General features: G+C 37.1%; 1 protein-coding gene across 14 annotated transcripts in view; it reads left to right on the top strand.

Moving 5' to 3' along the window:
• Positions 1-24,110, top strand: part of STAU2 (staufen double-stranded RNA binding protein 2) — a 288,944-nt gene that overhangs the window by 138,176 nt on the left and 126,658 nt on the right. For all 14 annotated transcript variants that reach the window (XM_043483209.1, XM_043483206.1, XM_043483201.1 and 11 more), the window contains one exon: positions 17,353-17,660. In XM_043483209.1, coding sequence (XP_043339144.1) covers positions 17,353-17,660 — 308 coding nt within the window. The remainder of the gene's footprint in view (positions 1-17,352; positions 17,661-24,110) is intronic.

Here is a 24,110-nt window from a genome sequence, read left to right as displayed (position 1 = left end):
GCCCCTTCCCAATATTGTGGAGGTGAGAAAGCTGATACAGAGGTTCTCTGAGTGGGCCCTGCCCAGGTTACCACGGACAGCGAGGGCAGTCCAGCTCTGACAGTTAACTGGCTCTCTTCTCCTGAGCGGGTTCTATGTAGTGGAACCCCCGAGTCCTCTGGAGCCAGCTCCTAGCTACTTTAAATACAAGAAAAAGTAGATCAGTATGATGACTCCATTACCTAAAAAGTAATTTAAATTCACATAGTATGATAGCTTTTAGGTTAAAGTCTCTTCTACTTAGTCAATTTCTTAAGTTTGAAATTCTGCCACAGGTGTTTCCTGTCCTGTGGGCAATATGTGTCGTCGTGTTTTGCAGGCAGAACTCAGAGCAGGGGTTGCTCAGGATGGCACGTGAGGGGAGGACAGGAGTTGGAGACTGCCTGAGCTGCCCGCCTCGCCGCCACATTGTCTGACCTTGAGCAACTCAGTTTACGTCGTCTTCTTCCACGTGCTCTGTTAAGAGTTACACGTATCAGTTTATAATGCCAAGTATCTTTAATTTTCTAAACTTGATTAATCATCCTTGAATAACATCTAAAAAGGTGAAGATTACTTCATAAACAACAAAATGTCATAAAGTGACTCTCTCCATTGTTTTCTTGGCTAAACTTTACTTCACAAATAGTAGTTAAAAACGACAAAATTTTAGCCACTCATTGTTTTATGAAATTAACTTGGAGCCATAGTATACAAAAGTTAAGAGAATGCAGAATTGTAAAGGGGAAAGAAGACAATTTTAGCCTGGCGCAGTTAGCCCCTAACTGTAGGTAGACAAAAAAGTTAATGTACATGTGCATTTAATATTTGAAGTGGGAGATATTTTTTTTAAAAGATTACAGTCATAAGAAACTGCTAACAGTTACAGCTAAGAAATAGTTTAAATGGTTTTGCAAGTGATTGTGATTGCATAGCCAGGTTCCTGGCTTGATTGGCTGCAGACTTAAAATATGGACCTAATTTTTACATCCTTCCCAGGCTTTCTTCATTGTCATGAGTTGCAGAACATAGACCATTCTAAGTGTATTTTCACCCTGTGAATACTGTCATAGTCATGTCAAAGTATAAGAACATATAACTGTAATGTGAAGTTTGTGTTAAATTTAGCATGGGGGCAATTTTATGTTTGGCATGCACATAAAAAGCTAGATTTTTACAGATGAATGACTAGCAAGTTTTTTAAAAGATCATGCGTTTTAAATACTTACTGATGGCTCATGGAAAATTTTGTAAACTACTTAGATACAGTTCAGTTGATAAAATCTTTTTTTATTCACATTCCATGTTTCTTATTAATACAGGATTTTACTTAAAAGCAGGTTCATTGTTTCTTAAAGGTAAACTCCAGCTTAATTCAGAATTGGACTCAGCTCAAAGGTATTCACTGGTATGTGCCGAATCCACCCACTAAAACATTATTTGGAGGCATTTTTCACATAAATATTTTTCCGTTAACCTTTTAAAAAGTTTTATTTAGCCCCTATGAAATATGCTGACTCTTCTAGGTTCATTAGAGATGACCCAAGACACATACTTTTGAGATGGGAAAGAATTCTTATTAACCTTTGCAGTATTGAAGTTGACTTATCAAAAATTTTGTCACTTTTATGTTACACTTGTGTGTTAAGACATTTCAGTCGTGTCCATTTCTGTGCCTGCCAGGCTCCTCTGTCCATGAGATTCTCCAGGCAAGAATATACAGTTCCCTTTGGGGGCTTCCGTAATAGAAGCTTCTTTGTAATGAGACAGTTAAATTATTTGGAGCCAATGCAATTTAAATATAAAGCCAAGTATTCAACTTAATTATTTATTTGAACATAAATACTGTGTTGGAAATCTAAGAGTATAGCTTACTTGTGGCAATCTATTTCTTTTTTCTTCTTCCTGTTTTATTGTTATAATTGACATATAACACTGTATAACTTTAAGGTGTACCGCATAATGATTTGACTTGCCTCATGAAATGATTATCACAATAGGTGGTGTTGGGGACTACTTTCTAGTTGTGGTGTGTAGGCTTCTCATTGCGGTGGCTTCGCTTGTTGTGGAGCATGGGCTCTGGAGCGCAGGCTCAGTAGTGGTGGCTCATGGGCTTTGTTGCCCCATGGCATGTGGGATCTTCCTGGACCACAAATAGAACCCATGTCTTCTGTATTTGCAGGCAGATTCTTAACCACCAAGAAAGTCTCAATTCATTGGTATTTTAATTAGGGGTATGAGAGTGTGTTAAACTTATCTGTTTTAGGCATACCAGTTGAGTTAATAATCAAATGCCCATTTATTTAAGGAAGAATAACCTGAAACTAGAAGGAAAATCTTTAATCAGATTAACACAGTGTATTTTTCTGAAATATTCTCAAGAAAGATGGAATGAATTTAAATTTTCGTGATTTAAAAACTTGACTTACATTTTTACATGCAAAAAGATTTCAGATCCATGTTTTTTGAAAAAAGGAAACCACATTAATAATTTAAGGCTGCATCCATTGATTGCAGGATGACAGTGTTCATAAGCATAAGAGCAGAGAATGAAATCATAAGAAGGATATGGATTTAGATATATGAAAACCAAAAATTAATTCAAGGAACAACATAAGAAAATAAAAAGTCAAATGATAGAAGGCATAACCTGCAGCCTATATAGCCACAGGTTAAAGATACACAAAGGACACTTACGGATTAATAAATGGGTGGTTCAGTAGTAAAGAATCTACCTGCAATGCAGGGGACACTGGTTCAATCCCTGGGTCAGGAAGATCCTTTGGAGGAGAAAGTGGCAACCCACTCCAGTATTCTTGCCTGGGAAAGCCCGTGGACAGAGGAGCCTAGCAGGCTACAGTCCACAGAGTCACAAAAGAGTTGGACACAACCTAGCGATTGAACAGCAATAGAAAAATGTCCAAAGAACTTAGGGAGTCATTTAAAAAGAACAGAAATTAAATAATGAAATTGTTCAGCAATCAGGAAAGTCCAGATTAGAAATAAATGTTATGTAATTTCTGATCCATATAGTTGACAAGAATTAAAAAATGATTATTCCAACCATTGAAGCAACAAGCACTCACCAGCTGTTAGAGGACTGTGAATTAGCAGTGCCTTTCTGAAGAAGTAAGAATACAAAGCTTAGGCCCACTTTTTCTTATAACTTAACTAAAAGATATGGAAAAATATAAGAGAATTTTTTTTTCTGTAATAAACATACCCTGGTTTATAATCAGAAAAAAAATTCAAGTATATTTATAACACTCAGATGTACAAACTTTGACCTGATTTGCACAATCTGTTTGAATTTAAACAAATGATATATATATTTAATAGCTAGGGAGGTAGTTATCTGAATACCTAAGGCTCTCCACTTGAGGAGCCTTTTATGACTTTTTTTTTAAGAAGAGAGAATGAGTAGTTTTCTGAAGTTTGAATGTAATTTCAGTTTCTGAAATTTGTTCTGGAAGTCTGAAATATGTGCTCTGTATTCTCAGAGCCCTATGGGGATCAAAGGTGTTTGGAACTAGGATTTTTACAACTGAAAAAGAACAGAGCAGTGACGCCCAGATGAAAGTCTCCCAGACTGAAAGTTGAGGTATTAAGAACTACAGTGTTGATTTTCTCTGTTATCAAAGAAACTCTACAATAAACATAGGAGAAAATAAGAGTAGTAAGTTCTCATTCATCAGCTTGTCTAGAAAGATGGAGGTTTATAAACTCCCAGATAATATATTGTAATTTTCCAAGAGATGTTAAACTGTGTGTTATTTTTAAAGAAAAAATATAGGTAATGCTTGATATATAGTAAATTTAACACATGTAAGTTATGACGCATGATAATAAACACTTAAGATTCCCACCACTCCATTTGAGACCCACAATGTTACCAATGTCGTTACCTTCTTTCACGTCTCTTGGCTGGCTTGCCTTTTCCTACCTGAGGTCACTGCTTGCTCTGGATTTTACATACAGTCTTCCCAACTTGTTAAGTATGTGTCTTTAACAGTATTTGTTTAGTTTTGCTTTTTTAAACTTTAGAAAAAGATGACATTATGCTGTATATTTTCTGGAACTTTGTTTTCCCACTTCAAATTGTAATTTAAGACCATTTTTGTTAACATATAGTTATTTCATCCACTGTGCCACTGTGTGCATATTCTGTAATTAATTTATCCTCCGATTAAGCCACTGAGGTTATTTGCAAGATTTTGTTATTATAAACAGCATTACTGTAAACATTTTTGACCATATCTCCTAGTAAACATGTGTAAGAGTTTCTGGGAACACACCTTGGAGTGGAATCTGTGTATAACTGGTTATGTGTAAATTCAGATTTACAGGAAATACTGGTTGTTTTGTAGTAGAAGAACTGGAGAGCCCTTCAAAATATCTAGTAGAAATAGAAACATTTTAAAGTCACTTTTATACCTTTGATTTCATTTTGATGATGTTTTAGTTGGAATAGTTCAAATTTAGTTCAAATTCTACTCTATCATTGTTAGTCTCTCAGTTGCGTGCGATTCTTTGTGACCCCATGGACTGTATCCTGCCAGACTCTACAGTCCATGGAATTCTCCAGGCAAGAATACTAGAGTGGGTAGCCGTTCGTTCCCTTCTCCAGGAGATCTTCCCGACCCAGGGATCGAACCTGGGTCTCCTGCACTGCAGGTGGATTCTTTATCATCTGAGCTACCAGGGAAGCTGTACTATATAAGAATAAGATAATAAGACTATATCATTAACCTTATTTATTTTACTCTTCTATTGTTACTTAATTTTTTGAATGGATAAAAATTTTAAATGCAAAAAAGGTGAGAAATCTCCCCTTTGTCCTCTTTGGCACAATTTCCACCCTGTCTCTCAAACAAGTAAATGTGGATAAAATAATACATACTATTATTTAATATGTTTTCTAGACACACTCTTCTACAATTTTCTTTTCATTCAACAATATGTCCCAAAGATCCTTCCAAGTTGATTATGTGTAGGACTTTAGTCTTATTATTATTGAACTAGTTTTGAACTGACGGGCATTGGGATTGTTTACTTCCCAGGTAGATCAGTGGTAAAGAATCTGCCTGCCAAGGAAGTGACTTGGGTTTGATCCCTGGGTTGGGAAGATCACCTGGAGAAGGGACCAGTTACCCACTCCAGTATTCTGGCCTGGAGAATTCCATGGACTGTATAGTCCATTGACCAGTGAAACTGCTCAGTCATGTCTGACTCTGTGCGATCCCATGGACTGTAGCCTACTAGGCTCCTCCATTCATGGAATTTTCCGGGCAAGAATACTGGAGTGGATTGTCATTTCCTTCTTCACGGGATCTTCCCAACCCAGGGATCGAACCCAGGTCTGCCACATTGCAGGCAGACGCTTTCAGTTCAGTTCTGTCACTCAGTTGTGTCCAACTCTGCGACCTCATGAACCACAGCACGCCAGGCCTCCCTGTCCATCACCAACTCCCGGAGTCCACCAAAACCATGCCCATTGAGTTGGTTATGCCATCCAACCATCTCATCCTCTGTCGCCCCCTTCTCTTCCTGCCCTCAATCTTTCCCAGCATCAGGGTCTTTTCAAATGAGTCAGCTCTTTGCATCTGGTGGAAAACTATTGGAGTTTCAGCTTCAACATCAGTCCTTACAGTGAACACCCAGGACTGATCTCCTTTAGGATGGATTGGTTGGATCTCCTTGCAGTCCAAGGGACTCTTAAGAGGCTTCTCCAAAACCACAGTTCAAAAGCATCAATTCTTCGGTGCTCAGCTTTCTTTATAGTCCAACTCTCACATCCATACATGACCACTGGAAAAACCATAGCCTTGACTAGACGGACCTTTGTTGACAAAGTGATGTCTCTGCTTTTTAATATGCTGTCTAGGTTGGTCATGACATTCCTTCCAAGGAGTAAGCGTCTTTTAATTTCATGGCTGCAATCACCATCTGCAGTGATTTACCGTCTAAGCTACCAGGAAAGCCCACTGTATAGTCCATTGGGTCACAAAGAGTTGGACATGGCTGAGCGACTTTCATGTCACCATATTTTTATATTATAGATAATGCTATTGCATAAAACCTCATACCCCATCCATTTACATGTTTGCTAGTGTTTTGGATAAATTCTCACAAGTGGAAATAGTAAGTCAAAGAATATGTGCACTTATAATTTTGATAAATGTCTCCAGATTATGCTCAATAGAGATTTCCCTGTTTACATTCCTACCAGCAGTGTATGGGATTTCCTATTTCCCCACAGCTTCAGTAAGCGCGTGCTCTCAAACTTCTGGATACTTGCCAATCTGATAGCTGAAGTATGTTATTCAGTGTAGTTTTATTTTGCATTTCTCCTATTGAGAGTAGGATTGAGTATATCTTTTGTACATTTATGAGCCATTTCTACACTTCTTTTTTTGTTTCTAAACTAGTTTATGTCAGTGATAAAGTTATATCTGTTGCTCATTTTAAAATTAGCTTGTTGGTCTTTTTTTCCCCCTTACTTGAAAAGAGCATGTGTGTGTGCCTTTATGATATGACTTGCCAATGTTTTTCTTGGTCTCTTTATTTATGGTGGAATTTTCTTTTAAAATTTGGTTTTCTTTTTAATGTATTTGAATGGCCTTTGTTTTATAATCTTTTATAGCATTTGTAATCTTAGCATAGTTAATAATGCCTGCTCCATTCTGAGATTATAAAAAATTCTTTAATTGCCTTTTGGAACTTCTATAGTTGTTGTTTTTTTTCTCCTTTTTTTGTCCTTAAATCTTTGATACCTCTGGGACTTATGCTAAAAGTATGGATTCAGCTTTCATCCCCATTGCATTGACTTGACTGTTGTATACTAAGATTCTTGTATGTATATGGTTTTATTCTGCAGTTTCTGTTGTCTTCTGTTCATTTGACCATGGTGTATGTGCATGTTCTCAGTCGTGTCCGACTCCTTGCAACCCCATTAACTATATAGTCAACCAGGCTTCTCTGCCTGTGGGATATTCCAGGCAAGAATACTGGAGTGGGTTGCCATTTCTTTCTCCAGGGGATCTTCCCAACCCAGGGATCAAACTCACATCTCCTGCAATGGCAGGCAGATTCTTTACCACTGAGCCTCCTAGAAAGCCCTCATTTAACTATGCACCAGTTTTAATCATTATTTTGTTTTAATATGAGTAAACTTAAACTTTGTTTAAAACAAATGTGAATGAAGGTATATTTGGTCTATGTTCTTTCTGCACATGCTACACGGAGTATAAATAATTGAAAAGGTAAAAATCCCCTTGATATGAGAAATGAGAGGAGTGTGGGTAGTCACACTATCAATTAAAAGCACTAAAAGAGGCAGCAGGGGACTGTACAGTTGAGGGCAGTTAGGGTCCAGAAAGGCAGTGGTGATGGTCTCCCTAAAACCTCTGTGTGTAATGGGTGTAGCATTCATTCATTCATTCAGAAGGTATTTATAGACTACATTGTACTATTTTGGGGCTTCTCTGGTGGCTCAGTGGTAAAGAATCTACCTGCGGTGCAGGAGATGCAGGAGACCTGGGTTTGATCCCCGGTCAAGAAGTTCGCCTGAGTAGGAAATACCAACCCACTCCAGTATTTTTGCCCGGAAAATCCCATGGACAGAGGAGCCTGGAGGACTACAGTCCATAGAGTCGCAAAGAGTTTGACACGACTGAAACGACTGAGCATACATGCACGTACTAGTTTTGGTATTATTGCTGATTTCAATGAAGTTTTTAAAAGTTGAAACTGCTTTTTGAGAAGCTAGTCAGTCTGTAAGATAAACAGGGTTAACTATTCCTCTTCTCCTCATAAGAAAAGGAAAGAAGAGTTAAAAAGTAGAAAGTGTAATTTGAAAAAAAAATCGATTGCTTTATTTTAAAATAAAATCATATAGCACAGTACCTGACATTGTCAGTGTTTAATATTTGCATAAATGGGAAAAAAGCAGTGTTTCACTTTTCTCCCCACTGTATTAATGGTCTTAGATATCATCTAGACTTATAGTTCTCAACATGGTGTTGCTGGACTCTTATATATATAATAGGTGTCATTATTGGTATTTCAACAACCTAATGGAAATAATGCTTTCATTCTTAGTAGATTGCTTTGCTTTGGGTTAGATCAACGTATGTCTGAGTTCATATCTCAAGCTGTTCTTTTTTTTTTTTTTAATTTTTTTATTAGTTGGAGGCTAATTACTTCACAACATTTCAGTGGGTTTTGTCATACATTGATATGAATCAGCCATAGATTTACACTTATTCCCCATGCTGTTCTGAATCTCACATTGGCAGTCTTTGGTGGAAGAAACAGAAAGATGATTTATTGTTACTAAAGAAATTCAGTCTGTCTGAAAGATAGATCCTTGAATCGTGGTATTCATAGAACAAAAAGATGACAAAAGTCCTAAGGCTGAAAAGATTGGAGAACATCCAGCTCTTATATTTTATAAACAGGAAAGAGGTTACAGGTGATTTTATAACTTGCCTGAGGATACTCAGTTAGTTAGAAGTAGTGAAAACTTGAACTCGTGTCTTCTGACTCTAAGCTCTGCATTTGCCACTTGATAACATATTTATTTCTTAGATATATCACTTGCTGATAATTAAGGGAAAATTGAATAATATTTTCTTAAAGAAATTCCACTAAAATTAAATACGCATTTTCTTGAAAGGATGTTTTATAGGATGTTTCATAATGTGGAAAATGTCCAAACTATTGTTTCAGATACCAGTTTGATATTTGGGTGGATCATGTAAAAACACTAAACGGCTGAGAAAGTACGTGCAGTGTTTGTTTTACCAATGAAGCCACCATCTGCATTATATGACTTTTCTTAAGACCTAAAAAACTTTAGTAATAGTCCATCTTTAAAAACACTCAACAGGCTTTTGGGGTGATGTTATTCAAGCGTATTGTTTTATTCCAAGCTTTCTGGTTTGTGTTAAGATGATTCATAGACTTTTAGAGCTGAAAGAGATTTTCAAGTTCCCCTAGTATAATTCATTTTATAGATGAAGGAAACAAGGTAAAGAGGCAATCTGTAACTTGACCTCTGATAGCTGGGCTTCATTCAAGTATGTTTACCACTGAACTGTATCATCTTTTCTTTGTTACATTCTGTGCTAGTATTTTTTTTGTTGTTGTTACTTAAAAAAAAGCATTTTAGTTTTTTTTAGAGCAGTTTTAGATTTACAGAATAATTGAGAAAGAGAAATAGAAATGTCTCATAAACCTTCCATCATCATATGTGCATGAATTTTCTCATTAAAAACATAGCTCAGCAGATGGTACCTTTTTTTAAACAAGTGATGAACCTGCATTGGCATATCATGGTCACTCAAAGTTCATAGTGAGCCTTAGGGTTCACTCTTGGTACTAAATATTTTATAGGTCTGGACAAATGTATAGTAATGTATACCTGTCATTACAGTATCATACATAATATTTTCACTGTCCTCAAAATCTTCTACGTTTTGTCTTTGTATCTCTCCTAACCTCCCATCACCCCTGGCAACCACTGTTCTGTCTCCGTAGTTTCATCTTTTCCAGAATATCATGTAGTTGGGATCACAGACCTGTAATCTTTTTATATTGACTTGTTTCACATAGTGATAAGCATTTAGGGGTCCTCTGTGTCTTTTCATGACTGATAACTCATTTCTTTTTAGCTCTGAAAAGTGTATCACAGTTTATTCACCTACTGAGAGACATCTTGGTTGCTTCTAAGTTTTGGCAATTATGAATGAAGCTGTTATAAACATCTGTGTGCAGATTTTTTTTTTTCTGTGTGCAGATTTTTATGTGGACATAACTTTTTAACTTTTTTGATTAAATACCAGGAAACATATGTTAGTAAGAGTATGTTTAGTTTTTTAAGCAACCATCAAATGAATTTCCAGAGTGGCTGTACCATTTTGCATTCCTGTCAGCAATGAGTTAGAGTCCTTTAACTCCATGTTCTGACCAACACTTGGTGGTTATGTCATTGCTTCAGATTTTAGCCATTCAAACAGTTGCGTAGTGATATCTGTTTGTTTTTGTTTGCATTTCCCTGATGACTTATGATGTGAAACGTCTTTTCATATGGTTATTTGCCATCTTTGTATCTTCTTTGGTGAGGTGTCTGTTAAGGTTTTTGGCTCATTTTTAAAATGGATTGATATCTTATTTTTCTGTTTTAAGAGTCCCTCATAAAATATTTTTAGATAACAGACCTTTATTAAATGTATCTCTTTGCAAGTATTTTCTCCTAGTCTGTAACTTCTCTTCTAATTCTCTTGATAATGTCTTTTGTGGAGCAGAAATTTTAAATTTTAACAAAGCTCAGCTTATCAGTTATTTTTTTCATGGATCTGTGGTGTTATATCTGAAAAGGCATCACCATACCCAAGGTCATCTAGATATTCTATGTTATCTTTTAGGAGCTTCATAGGTTTGAATTCCACATTTATTTCTATGAATTTTGTGATGGGTATAAGGTCTGTGTCTAGATTAATTTTTTTTTTACATGTGCATGTCCAGTTACCCCAGCATCATTTGTTGAAGAGACTACCTTTGTTCCATTGTGTTGCCTTTGTCCCTTTATCAGAGATCAGTTGGCTGTACTTAGGGGTCCGTTTCTGGGCTCATTCTTCTGTTCCATTGTATGTTTGTCTGTTCTTTCACCTACACCACATTATCGTGATTACCATAGCTTTGGAGTAAGCCTTGAAGTCAGGTAGCATCAATCCTCCAACTTTATTCTTCACTTTCAGTGTTGTGTTGCCTTTTACAGGGTTTTTTGCCTCTCCATATAAACTTTGGAATCAGTTTGTTGATATCCATAAAACAACTCGGCTGGGATTTTGGTTGTAATTTTGTTGAATCTATAGGTTCAGTTAGGAAGAACTGACATCTTGACAATATTGAGTCTTTTTATCCATGAACATGGAATATTTATTTAGTTTTTCATGATTTTGTTCATCAGAGTTTTCGTCATACAGATCTGTACATATTTTGTTAAATTTATACCTAAATATCTCATTTTGGGGCAGTGCTAATATAAATGGTATTGTGTTACACTTGTTCATTGTTGGAATGTAGGATATTTGCTATAAATTTTACTATTTTTTTATTGTGATAAAAAATAACACGAGATCTTTCCTCTTAATAATTTTAAGGGTACAAATCCAGTATTGTTAGCTGCAAGCACAGTGTTGTACAGCAAATCTCGAGAACTTTTTCATCTTGTCTGACTGAAACTCTGTACTCAGTGAACAGCAAGCAGTTCCCCATTTCCCCTCTATCATTGTGCTTCGTGTTTCTATGAGTTTGACTACTTTATATACCTCTTCTATGTGAAATCAAATAGTTTTGTCTTTCTATGACTGGCTTATATCACTTAGCATCATCTCCTCAAGGTTCATTCATGTTGTTGCATAATGATAGGATTTCATTCTTTTTTATGACTAAATAATATTCCATGGTGTGTATAAATCACACTTTCTTTATCCATTCAACCATCAATGGGCATTTAGATTGTTTCCATTTCCTGAATTTTGTGAATTATGCTGCAGTGAACACTAGAGTGCAGATATCTCTTTGGGAACTTGTTATCAGGTTCTTTTGGGTAAATACCCAGAAGTGAGATTGCTATTTCATGTGATAATTCTCTTTGTAACTCTTTGAGGTAGCTCCAGCCATAGTGGCTATACCATTTTATATTCCCACTAACAGTGCACAAGGGCTCCAGTTTCTTCCACATCTTTGTCGGCTCTTATTTCAGTTCTGTTAAAAAAGATGGCCGTCCTACCAGGTGTGAAGCGATACTGCATTATGGTGTTGCTTTTTGCATTTATTTCTCTGATCATCAGTGATGCTGAGCATCTTTTCATATCTATTGACCATTCATATGTCTTCTTTGAAGAAATGTCTGTCTAAGTCCTTTCTTTGTATATTTTTAACCAGATTAGTTTTCTTGCTGTTAAATTATAGAAGTTCCTTATACATCTTGGATATTAACTGATTATAAAATAGATGGTTTGCAGATATTTTCTGTCATCCCATAAATTGCCTTTCACACTGTTCATGTTTCCTTTTCTGTGTAGAAGCGTTTTAGTTTGCATTGTTCCACCTGGTCTATTTTTGCTTTTTTTTTTTTTTTTTTTGGCCTGTGCTTTTGGTATCACATCTAAGAAATCATTACCTCGACCAGTGTTGTAAAACTTTTGCCCTGTGTTTTCTTCTAGTAATTTTACAGTTTGGGGTCTTAAGTCCTTAACCCATTCTGAGGTGAGTTTTGTGTGTGGTGTAAGACTGAGGATCCAGTTCCCTTCATTTGTATGTGGATATCCCGTTTCCCCATTTGTTAAAGAAAACTGTTCTTTCTTCATTGTGTAGTCTTGGCACCATTGTTGAAGATCATTTGACCATAAAGCATGTTATTTCTAGGCTGTCTAACCTGTTCCGTTGGTCTGTATGTCAGTATTTATGCTATTATCCTTGTGTTTTGATTACCACAGCTTTCTGATATATTCTGAAATCAGTAAGTGTGATGCTTCCAGCTTTTTTCTTCTTTCTCAAGATTGATTTAGCTATTCAAGGTCCTTTATAGTTCTCTATGAATTTTAGGATTTTTAAAAAATTTTCTGTAAAAAATGCCTCTATGATTTAGATAAGGATGGCATTGAATCTAGAAATTGTTATGGTAGTATGAACATTTTAATAATATTATTAACACATTTCACAATCCATGAACACAGGATCTCTTTTCATTTGTGTGTTCCTTAATTTCTTTCAGCAGTATTTTATAATTTTCAGTATGAAAGTTTTACTTTCTTGGTTAAGAGAATTCCTAAATATTTTATTCTTTTTGATGACTTTGTAAATGTTTTTGTAATTTCCTTTTAAGATTGTTTATCGTTCGTGTATGGAAAAAACAACTGATTTTTGTCTGTAGATTTCATGTATTGCTGCTTTGCTGGAATGCATATATTAGTTCCCAGCAGGTTTTTTTTGGTGTGGAATCTTTCATGTTTTCTACATATAAGATCATATAATCTGCAAATAGAGATAATTTTACTTCTTTTCCAATTTGTGGGTTTTTTTTTTTCTTTTCTTGCCTAACTGCTTTGATTAGCACTTCCAGTATTTGTTGAATAGAAGTGTCAAAAATGGGAAATTCTTGCCTTGTTCCTGATTTCAGAGGAAAAGCTGGACTATTTTTATGAAGTTTATTTCTCTTGCAGAATGAAGCCTCTGATGTCACCTCTCAGAGGGAGCATCTTTAGCATGCTCATAGTCACATGGAATGACAGATTTAGTAGGGCTCTCTTTTACTCTTTGTCACTCTAGTCTGATAAACTTTTCGCCTGTTCTGTGACACGACACTCAGCTGTTTGGTTCCACTGATCGCGTGCCTGTGTTCTAAGTCACTTCAGTCATGTCTGACTGTGCGACCTTATGGACCATAGCCCACCAGGCTCCTCTGTCCATGAGATTCTCCAGGCAGGAATAATGTAGCAGGTTGCCATGCCCTTCTCCAGGGGATGTTCCCTACCTAGGAATGGAACCCGCATTGGCAGGCAGGTCTTTACCACTAGCGCCACCTGAGAAGTCCTGCTGATTGTTGGCATAAAACCATAAATTGCTCTCATTCGTATACAATTAAGTTTGAGTTCCTTTTCAGGATAGTTTTTGAGACCAGTATTTCAGGTTTGTTCAGTCTCTAGAGGCACTTTTCTTATTTCTTTCCCTGGTTCTTTCTGGGAAATTAGCTGGTTTATGTTGGAGCTCACTGCTAGAGCTCATTGGCTGTGAATTACTTACTACCAAAACCTCCAGTAGAACTTCCTAGGTGGTGCTAGTGGTAAAGAACGCGCCTGCCAATGGAGGAGACATAAGAGACCTGGGTTCGATCCCTGGATTGGGAAAAACCCCTGGAAGAGGAAATGGCAACCCACTCCAGTATCTTTGCCTGGCAAATCCCATGAACAGAGGAGCCTAGTGGGCTCCAGTCCATGGGCCAGCAAAGAGTTATGCGTGACTGAGTGTCCCTAGGCTTGAACTTTCCTACATCCTATTTAAAATAAAGTCAGTTCCTTTGGGAAAACTTCAGAGCTCTGTTCTTATGGACTACCTCACCCTGTGCAGAATTTCTGAGCTACTGTTCTGGAGTAGGAATGGGGGCAGTGGCCCACTTCTTTGAGATTGACACTGCTGCTCTGTGAGCAGAGTGTTGGTCAGGGGAGGTAGTCTCTGGTAATCTTGGTTTGCCTTTTCTGATGTGAACTTCCATCCCATGAGCAAGCTGAGGAGAGAGCAGTCAGTTCTCAAGTGCTCTCAGCTTTCACTGTGTGAGTGGTGGCTGGGTGTAAAAAGGGATTGCCTGACTTTTTTGGCTATATACATGAGAAATTTAACTTCTGCAGCTCGGAGCTGAGGGAAATGAGAAATTCTGGTGGCCTGCCCTTCTAGTGAGTTACCATATTACTTACAGGTGATTGAGGAGAAAAAGAGCCTCATCTTTGTAGCTGCAGGTGGTGGAAGGAATGAGTCATGGCTGAAGTACCAGAGACTTTTATTCTTTCTGAGATTTATTAGATTTTCCTGAATAAAGGTGCAATGACTCATGATAAAAACCCTGGAGCCAGGCTAGGTATTAGAGGTTAAGGGCATAGTCTTCTACAAGACTGCTTCACTTCAAAAGACACCAACCAGGGCTTCCCTGGTGGTCCAGTGGTTTAGAATTCTCCTGTCAACACAAGGGACACAGGTTCGATCCCTGGTCTGGGAAGATCCCACATGCTGTGGAGCAACTAAGTCTGTATGCCACAAATACTGAGCCCACACTCTAGAGCCTGTATGCTGCAACTATTGAAACCCACACACCTAGAGCCCGTGTTCCACAACAAGAGAAGCCACTGCAATGAGAAGCGTGTGCACTGCAGCAAGGAAGTAGCCCCAGCTCTCTGCAACTAGAGAAAGCTCACTCACAGCAACAAAGACCCAGGGAGCCCAAAAATGAATTAAAAAAAAAAAGACACCAGCCACTATTGGGAGGATTTCCAGGGCCACCCTCACTTCTGACCAACTGACTATAAAGTCAAGGCTTCCCACTACCCTTGCAGTTCAGTCCCAGTCATGTCCAACTCTTTGCGACCCCGTGGACATCAGCACGCCAGGCTTCCCGGTCTATCACCGACTCCCAGAGCTTGCTCAAACTCATGTCCATTGAGTTGGTGATGCCATCCAACCACCTCATCCTTTGTCGCCCTCTTCTCCTGCCCCCAGTCTTTCCCAGCATCAGAGTCTTTTCAAGTGAGTTGGCTCTTCTCATTCTGGTGGCCGAAGTCTTGGAGCTTCAGCTTTAGCATCAGTCTTTCCAAAGACTATTCAGGGTTGATTTCCTTTAGGCTTTCCTTCCTGTCCAAGGGACTCTCAAGAGTCTTTTTCAACACCATAGTTTGAAAAGCACTACCCTTCAGATAAGATAATTATCTGATTATAAGATAATTATAATGATAATTATCTGATTATAAGATAATTCATTCACTAGAATGAATCACAGAACTCAGGAAAGTCTTATATTTATGATTACAATATTGTTACCGCAAAAGTGATTCAAATCAGAACCAGCTAAAAGAAGAGACACATAGGGTAAGATCTGAAGAGTCCCAGACACAAATCTTGCAGTGTACTTTTTCTGATGTCCTTTCCCATGAAGTCAGGAACGTGCTGCTCCCTACTCAGTGATGTGTAATATGCACAGGGTGTTGCCAGGTGGGGGTTCACTCGGTTTCCAGAATTGTGCAGTTTTTGTGGGCATTTCATATCACAGGTGTACCTGATTGAATCATTGGTCATGAAGTTGATAACAATCTCCAACCTTCCTCTTTCCTCAGAGGTTCAGTTGATGCCACGTGACTCAAAGCTCCAACCCTCTAATCACATGGTTGGTCTTTCTGACGTAGCCATCTCCTATTCTGAGTCATCTTGTTGGCATAAATTCTGACATGTCCGAGAGGTGCACCATGAATAAAGAAGACACTTCTGTCAGTCACAGAATTCTAAGGACTTAGCTGACTCCCAGAAAAATAGCCCTGTCAGAAACACTGAGGGCCTGAATCAGGAGGTTCGTGGTGGGAAAGGGAGAGGCAGGACCAAGGGTCTAAGTTTTCTTTCTCAGAGCATGTTCTCCAAAACTGGTGATTGATCAGTAATTTTAGAAGATCATGTCATGATTTGAGAGTCGTTAATATCTGATCCAAAGATGTTAGAACAAGCATGTGAAAAGTGGTTTGAAATATCTCTCAGACAAATGGAAGCCAAGGGAAATATGTTTACAACTCTGCCAACTGATGACACAGCCCCAGGCTCACTCCACTTGATGTTAGAATCTGCATATGACCTGACTTGAGCTAATACACTTGATAAGCTGACAGGGCACATTCTAGACTGCACATGGTGGCTACTTGTTTGTGAGTGAGTCAAAGCTGGTTGCCAGGAGTCTAGGTTGGGCGGCTGAGCAGATGGATGGTGGTATCATGTTGTTGTTTAGTCACTAGGTCGTGTCCAATTCTTTTGTGACCCTGTGGACGGCAGCCCACCAGGCTTCTCTGTTGATGGGCTTTCCCAGGCAAGAATACTGGAGTGAGCTGCCATTTCTTTCTCCAGGGAATCTTCCTGACCCAGGGATCAAACCCACATCACCTGCATTGGCAGGTGAATTCTTTACTACTGAGCCGCCAGGGCAGCCCTATCTTTGAGATAAGCCAGATAGGAGACAGTTTGGGGGACGAAGATACTCTGTCAGTTTTTAACATGTTCATGAGGTAGAGTTGACAGTGGGACATCCTTGTGGAGAGAGGAGTACCAGCAGGCCATTGGATGTATGAGTTTTCTGCTCTGATAATTTGGACTGACTGAGCCATCATTTTACCTCTGTGTCTCAACTGCTGCATATGTTAGGGATTTCGTGTCTCTTATGAGATCATAAAATATTAAATTACAGTCTGAAGACCCTGCACATTCCTAATCTTACCCCCATTGCACTTCTATACATCAGTAACCCGTGTTCCTCCATAGCTTCTCCACCACATACGCTTTCCCTTGAAGTCACTTTTGTGATTTTTTTTTTTAAGCCAATGATTTTTAGGAATATTGAAATGTACATTTTTCTCCTCCAAAGAGGAGACTGCATTTGCCTTTGCAAGTATGGGGAAGACGGGTGCTTAACAGTGTTTTTCATTGCCTTGTTTCAAGTGAAATCCTTGAGTCACTAATGCTCTAACATGTTTCTGTTTCACTTATTTTAAGTGTAATAACAATGTTCCTTTATTTTACTTATAGCTCCAAAAGGAATTCTTCATTTGTCTCCTGATGTTTATCAAGAGATGGAAGCCAGCCGCCACAAAGTAATCTCTGGCACGACTCTAGGCTATTTGTCACCCAAAGATATGAACCAACCCTCGAGCTCTTTCTTCAGTATATCTCCCACATCGAGTAGTTCAGCTACAATTGCCAGGGAACTCCTTATGAACGGAACATCTTCTACAGCTGAAGCCATAGGTTTAAAAGGAAGTTCTCCTACTCCCCCTTGTTCTCCAGTACAACCTTCAAAACAGCTGGAATATTTAGCAAGGATTCAAGGCTTTCAGGTATGAATTAAAAGCAAAACCAAGAAAACAAAGCAATTCATTAGCCCCTAGTCCTCCATCTCTGTCCATCAGAAAGCTCATTCTTGCCTGCTAGCGTGACTTCTATGCCACTTACATTGTAAATCATTAGGAACACAGAGGACAGGAAAACGAGCCATGTGCACATGCCTCATTTTAAAGATTTTTCATTCTCTCCAGTAATTATTTTTTGCTGCCTGGCTCTCCTCCATTTTTCTTTCTTCCTCCTCTATTTTTTTTTTTTAAGACATTTTTCATCCTCTGTTCCGTCTTCTGATTGGTCTCAATTGGGCGCATCTATTCCCTTCACTCTGTCTTCCCAAGTAAAGATCCTGCCTTCATACATTTGGTCTTAGTAAACACTAAGTGCTCCCTCAGTTTACAGTAAGATTGAGTTTTTCTAATGCTGATTTTACTTTCATAGCAATTTTTTGAATTTGGCATTCTGTTGCTAGTAATGATTCAGAGATGCCACTAAGGTACAACATCCTAGAAGTCTGTTGTCTTAGGAGTTCATTAACCTTGGTGTTAGAACAGTAATAAATGCTTTCTAGCTGTTAGAGGCATAAAAACATGTATTGTTTTACTGGATTGTGTTTTGAACCATCTAGGGTAGCACCTACCTCAGATGGTACCAGTAATTCTATTTCACTGGGCAGTCTACACCTAGCTTATAGGCCTCTTGTTGTGTATAAGAATTTGGGGCTGGAAACTCTCTCCCTCCCCCATTTAGTCATTGTTCCCTTTTGGAAAAAAAAAACAAAACCGAATAATCCTCGGTGGGTAGATCTTTTAAAAGAATTGTTAACTCTAGGAAGAGGAAATACCTGTGTTTTGACATCTTAGTTGCCTTGAAAATCCTGTACTGAACTGTAACCACTGGACTGGATGAACAGCGGCGGGCTTGTGTGTGGAAAGAACAGGCTGTCCCCCTAGAGTTCACTATTTTCATGCCCCTTTCCATCTTAGTCTTATTCCCTAAGACCAAAAGCTGTAATTTCCTTTAGAAATGCTCTAGAAGGTCTGTATTGTCTAAAATGATCATGTATTTATAAATTTTTTTCAAATTTAGATATGAGAGAAGATCACGTGGTTGAGGGGGTAGAATTTTTGCATGTTTTTTTTTTTGGTTTGTTTGTTTCCCTTCACAGAAACCTGATTCTTTCCAATCTCTTGCCAGGTAGTGGTTAGTGTTTTTAATTTGATTATTAATATGAAATCTAAAAGGCTGTTAGCAGTTTTTGGCTCTGTCATCTGAAATTTTAATCATTTAATTTAAAAATTAAAATTTTAGGGTTTGTTTTTGTGGTTTACCTTAAGAATAATAATCACTGTTTAAAAGGACCTTGATTCACACAGTTAAAGTCCTGGAGAAAAAGAACTAAGCAATTTTTAGTTCTATCTGTAATGTGCATAGGATGAACTAGAAATAAACTGTGATAGAAGGGAATTCACTGTTTATTTACAAATCTAGTTGTCTAAAAATGTCCGAAAGTAATACTACATTTGAATTTTTATAGAAACAAAGCACAAATTGATTCAGGCTCTGAATTGATTTTTTTGCTTGGAGAAGTTATATGGTAGATGTTCATTTTGCTGCCAGAACTACTTAAAATTTTTAAATTTGTATTTATTTGTTAATTCTTGGCAGTGACAGCAACTATAATTTTAAAATAGTTTTGCTTTAGTCAAAATGTAGAATCTGTTACTCCTATATTTGGGTTGACTACTCAGACCCTTTTTTTTTTTCTTTAAAGTTTATGCTGAGATAATACACTCTTATTTATGGACAAGTGAGTAAACATTTCCAAATTGTGTATGGTGATTTTTACATACTAATGAATATAAGCAGATGGTTTGAAACGTTACTGTGCTTCTTTGGTCAAACGAGCTTGGTGTTGATCTGAAATATTGTGTTGCTGACAAGCTGCAACGGGCAGCTGTGCGGTGAACAGACTGTGGGAAATGGCTCCGTGCCCTGACAGGTGCCTAGCACATCCTCATAATGTCACAGTAGAAGAGTCTTTGTGGTTAAGAGTTTTAAAGCCTATTTCTTTATAGGTAACTTTCTCAGGTGTATTTACCTGCTAGAAAAACATGTAGATTGTTTCTGTTTCTTAAATGTTTTAATTGGACCATAGTTTAGAAATGATAGGGCCAGCTTGTTACGGATTCCATGCTATTGTGTTATTTTTATTTCTGGAACTTAAAAACAATAAATTCTTTCTCTGTGTCTCAAGGTTAGTACTTTTAAAATTTTGTTATTGTACACTGAATAGATATTATTGCTTATTGAATATTGTATAAACTCTTCTCTGGCATTCTGTGCCCATTGACATTTGATTTAAGCCTACCAGAGCCATTGTATGTGACAGCTATGTTGTATTAAAAGTAAAAAATATATTAGTGTACTGAAACTATGTTGTTTTAACTTTAAAATTTTTTTCATTACCCACCCTTTAACTGAAATTTATGAGTGACAAAAAGCTTATTTGCTCACCATAATGAAAGTATTAAACTCACATCCTTTCCTTTAAGTCTATAAAATAATTAAAATTATTATACAGCTAAAAGTTATTATTATTAATAAAGCTGGCTCCACAGGTCAGAAGATGACTGAACACTTGCATATTCTTAGTAATTCTTTTATCCTTGCTTGGGCTAACCTAAAGTTTTTAATCACATTTTAGATGCAAGCTTTTGGATTTCTATCATAAATGAATATTTATTTTTTTAAGTTTTATTGAGTATGGTTTTTTAAATTTTCTTTTAGAGCTTGAATGTTATTGACTTATTACTTTTTAGGAAAAAAACGTTTTATATCAGTAGTTCTGCAATCTTGAAGCTTTGTCCAGCCCAGTTGGTATGCTTCTTTAACTTCTGTGCATTTCATGAAAATTCATTTGAAATACAGGTATACCTTAGTGTCCAGGGTTCCTTGGTGTGTACTTGATACTCTCTAATTATAATGCCAAAATGTTTCAAAATCAGTCAACTTCTTAAAGAAAATCATTATGGAGGAGACATTTTTGAAATGCTCATCAGCTTTTGAGCTGAAGTAGATTTTGTTTCATTGTGTTATAATTTACATTATTGTGAGTTTTTGCATCATAAATATGTTTTCCATACTCATTATATTAGAAATCTCTGTATAATTAACTGTAAGCAGTTTCATTGTTTAATTGAGCCATTAGAAAAATTAGACTGGAAATTAAAATGAATTATTTTAGTAAATTATCCTTTCTAGATGGGTTTAATTTTAATCTTTTAGTCTGTACCCTTCCTTGTGATTATCACCCAGTGAGCAGTGTTGTTTTTAAAACCTCCAGAGTGAAATATAAAAAATTAGATTTGTTTTTTTCATATTAAGAGTGTAAAGAAAGCACTTAGTATCTTAGTTAAACCATATTTAATTTATTTTTTAAAAATCAGGGAATGTTTTACTGGGCGGAGTACCTTCTCATTATTGTGAATTCTAGATGTTGGTGCGATTTTTAGCAAGATGAGAATATCAGTGGAACGCTCAGAAGTATCTATTTAATTAAAAACTTTCTTTTCAAGTACAATTCAAACATAATACCTTTCAACTAATATGTCTTCTTTTTTGAAGTTTAGTATGATTACAGCAGGTTTCTTTTATGATTATGGGCTTCTCTTAAATATTTATTTTTGGCATGTATGACATAACATATTTTAACAGTTTGGCCTCAGTATAGTTTACACTGAAATGGGACATGGGGAGTGGGGCTTGCCCAACTCGAGAATCAACATTTGTCCTTTCTTTTTTTTTTTTATTTTCCCTATACCTCAGTTTTTGTAATCCATGTATTTATAATCTTGAGTTTTTTTGATTTATAATCAGGCTGATTTATAATCAGGCTATTTGCGGCTAGTTTTTTTGGAGTAAGGGGTCGATTTTTTAAAAACCAGTATAAGTAAAATTTTGTAGATTTCTAATAGGAAAATATGGAGAAAGAAATTATGCATGGACCTATACTCCCCTACTTAAAAATGTTTTCCCCCATTTCTAATTTGTCCTCGAAACATAACTTACCGTGTCACTTCTGAGCCCAAATTTTCATCTACACTGGTACACAATGTATATAAAGTGATGAGAAATTACTCAGAGTACAATGAGCAAAATACATTATGGGTTTGGCATGGGGTCAAGAGATTTTGCTCTGATTTATAGTCACTTCTTACAGAACCCTTTTGGATTTAGCCTCAACTTTCCAAAGACCTTGGAGAAATTGGAAGAATTCTCCTGAAGTCTTTGGTCTTCCTGTGGTGACCCTAAAACTCAGGTTTGTTCTTCAAATGGGCAGCCTGTTATCTGCAAACTGACCTGTTGTCTGGTTTCTTCAGAGTTTGATATACTTGGCCAAAACCTCAAGGGCACACAAACTATCAATACGTTTCACATAACTATAGTTCATAAAAACCATTAGAATTACATATCAGCTCACTTGCCTGAAATTTCCAACTATTTAGAGAAAAATATTACATTTGAAGAAAGAAAGCCTGATGCATATAAAAACACGGTGTGATGAATAACAGTTAAGAATCAAGCAAGACTTAAGTAAAATAGTCCATTTGTTGTTTAGTCTCCAAGTCATGTCTGACTCTTTGTACCCCATGGACTGTAGCCCGCCAGGCTCCTCAGGTTGTGGGATTTCCCAGACAAGAATACTGGAGTGGGTTGCCATTTCCTTCTCTAGGGAATCTTCCCAATCCAGGGATTGAACCTGCATCTCATGCATTGACAGGTGGCTTCTTTACCACTGAGCCACCAGGAAGGCAAAATAGTCCATTATTACCACATAAACTTTTCAAGACTAACTCTGCCCTAAATCACTGCAGAATGTAATCAGGATAGACATACTCTTGAGCCTTGATACACCAGCATATACATAATAAGACACATTTCAAAGAAAGAGTAATACATAGAAGAGCTGTCCTAACACAGTGACTTTGATGTGGATCTGAAATGAGCCACTGATGTGCAGAAAAAAATAGTTGCCATTATGTGTCATCCCCAACTAGAAATATCTGTAGCCTTTTCTGTTTGTATTGCAAGGAGATTTCAAGAATTCTATTTGAAATTATTTGAAAAGCAATAAGCAATTGTTTCTTCAACCAAGTTGAAGAAAAGGAAATTATTTTTCATCTAAAGGTGAATTTCATTTCCTTTTGCTAGAGATGGTTGGCAATGATGTGATTTTTTACTTAATAACAGAAGATTAATTGTAGTACCCATCAGGTGCTACATCATGTCAGGCTGGTGTATATATATATATATACCTATTTTTTCTAAGTTATGTTGAAATGGTCTCTTTTTCTCTCTTCAGCATTCGGCTACAGCTACAAGTTTTTTTTCCCATGAATGAAAAGTGTCTAAAATTTCAAATGTGTTGTTCTCTTCTCATCCAGGACAACTCTTGAGAAAAAGAGAGCAGTATGTGGAATGCTGCATGTAAAGTTTTCTGCACACTGAAAAAAACTACTCTGACATGCCAGGGGTATTAGAATATACATGAGTAAACAGGGAAATGAAACTGACATTTATTGACTGCCTTGTTATGTATCAGAGAGCGAAAGAGGCATTACGCATATTATTTTATGACACAGCAGAAATGCCAGTACATTTTTGCTTCTTGATTACAAATCTTTATTTTAAATCCAACTATTTTATAGTGTTTGAAGCCTGATTCCTGAAGGTAGGATTAGTGTTCATGGTAATCTATGGTCTTTTGGATATTGCTTTGGTTTAGTCATAGATTGCATTAATAAATTTATTTATGCCTTCCATGCTGGTGGCTCAGATGGTAAAGAATCTGCCTGCAGTGTAGGCGATTCAGGTGTGATCCCTGGCTCAGGAAGATCCCCTGGAGAAGGGAATGGCTACTCACTCCAGTATTCTTGCCTGGAGAATTTCATGGACAGAGGAGCCTGGCAGGCTACAGTCCGTGGGGTTGCAAAGAGTCGGACATGACTGAGCTACTAACACTTTCACTTCTGTTTTCTTTCATGCACTCCACTGTGTACACAACTGAGTCTGAGTCATTTAAGAGTTAATTCTCTTTTGAGCTGGAAGGAACTTTAGATTTTATTCAGAGATACAACTTTATGATGTAAATACACATTTGCAGAACTACACAAATAAAACATCCTATTACTAATGTAGGTTACTCATGTTCACATAGAGAATTATTAGTTCCTTCTAATCCCTGGCAGATTTCAGGGAAGTTCTGTCTTCACATAGTCTCATCAAAAAGCAGATTTAACTGTTAGAAGTAAGAGATGTTTGAAAAGCTCCTAAAATGTTTTTATCTGTAGTATTGTTTTTTAAAGTACAATAAAAGTTCACAATCAAGTCCTATAGTACTGTTGTCCCCAACCTTTTTGGCATCAGGGACCAGTTTCCTGAAAGAC

This window comes from Cervus canadensis, chromosome 12 (genome assembly GCF_019320065.1).
Source record: "Cervus canadensis isolate Bull #8, Minnesota chromosome 12, ASM1932006v1, whole genome shotgun sequence".
Classification (NCBI taxonomy): domain Eukaryota; kingdom Metazoa; phylum Chordata; class Mammalia; order Artiodactyla; family Cervidae; genus Cervus; species Cervus canadensis.
Note: the sequence above shows the minus strand (reverse complement) of the source record. Positions and strands in the feature narration are given on the sequence as shown.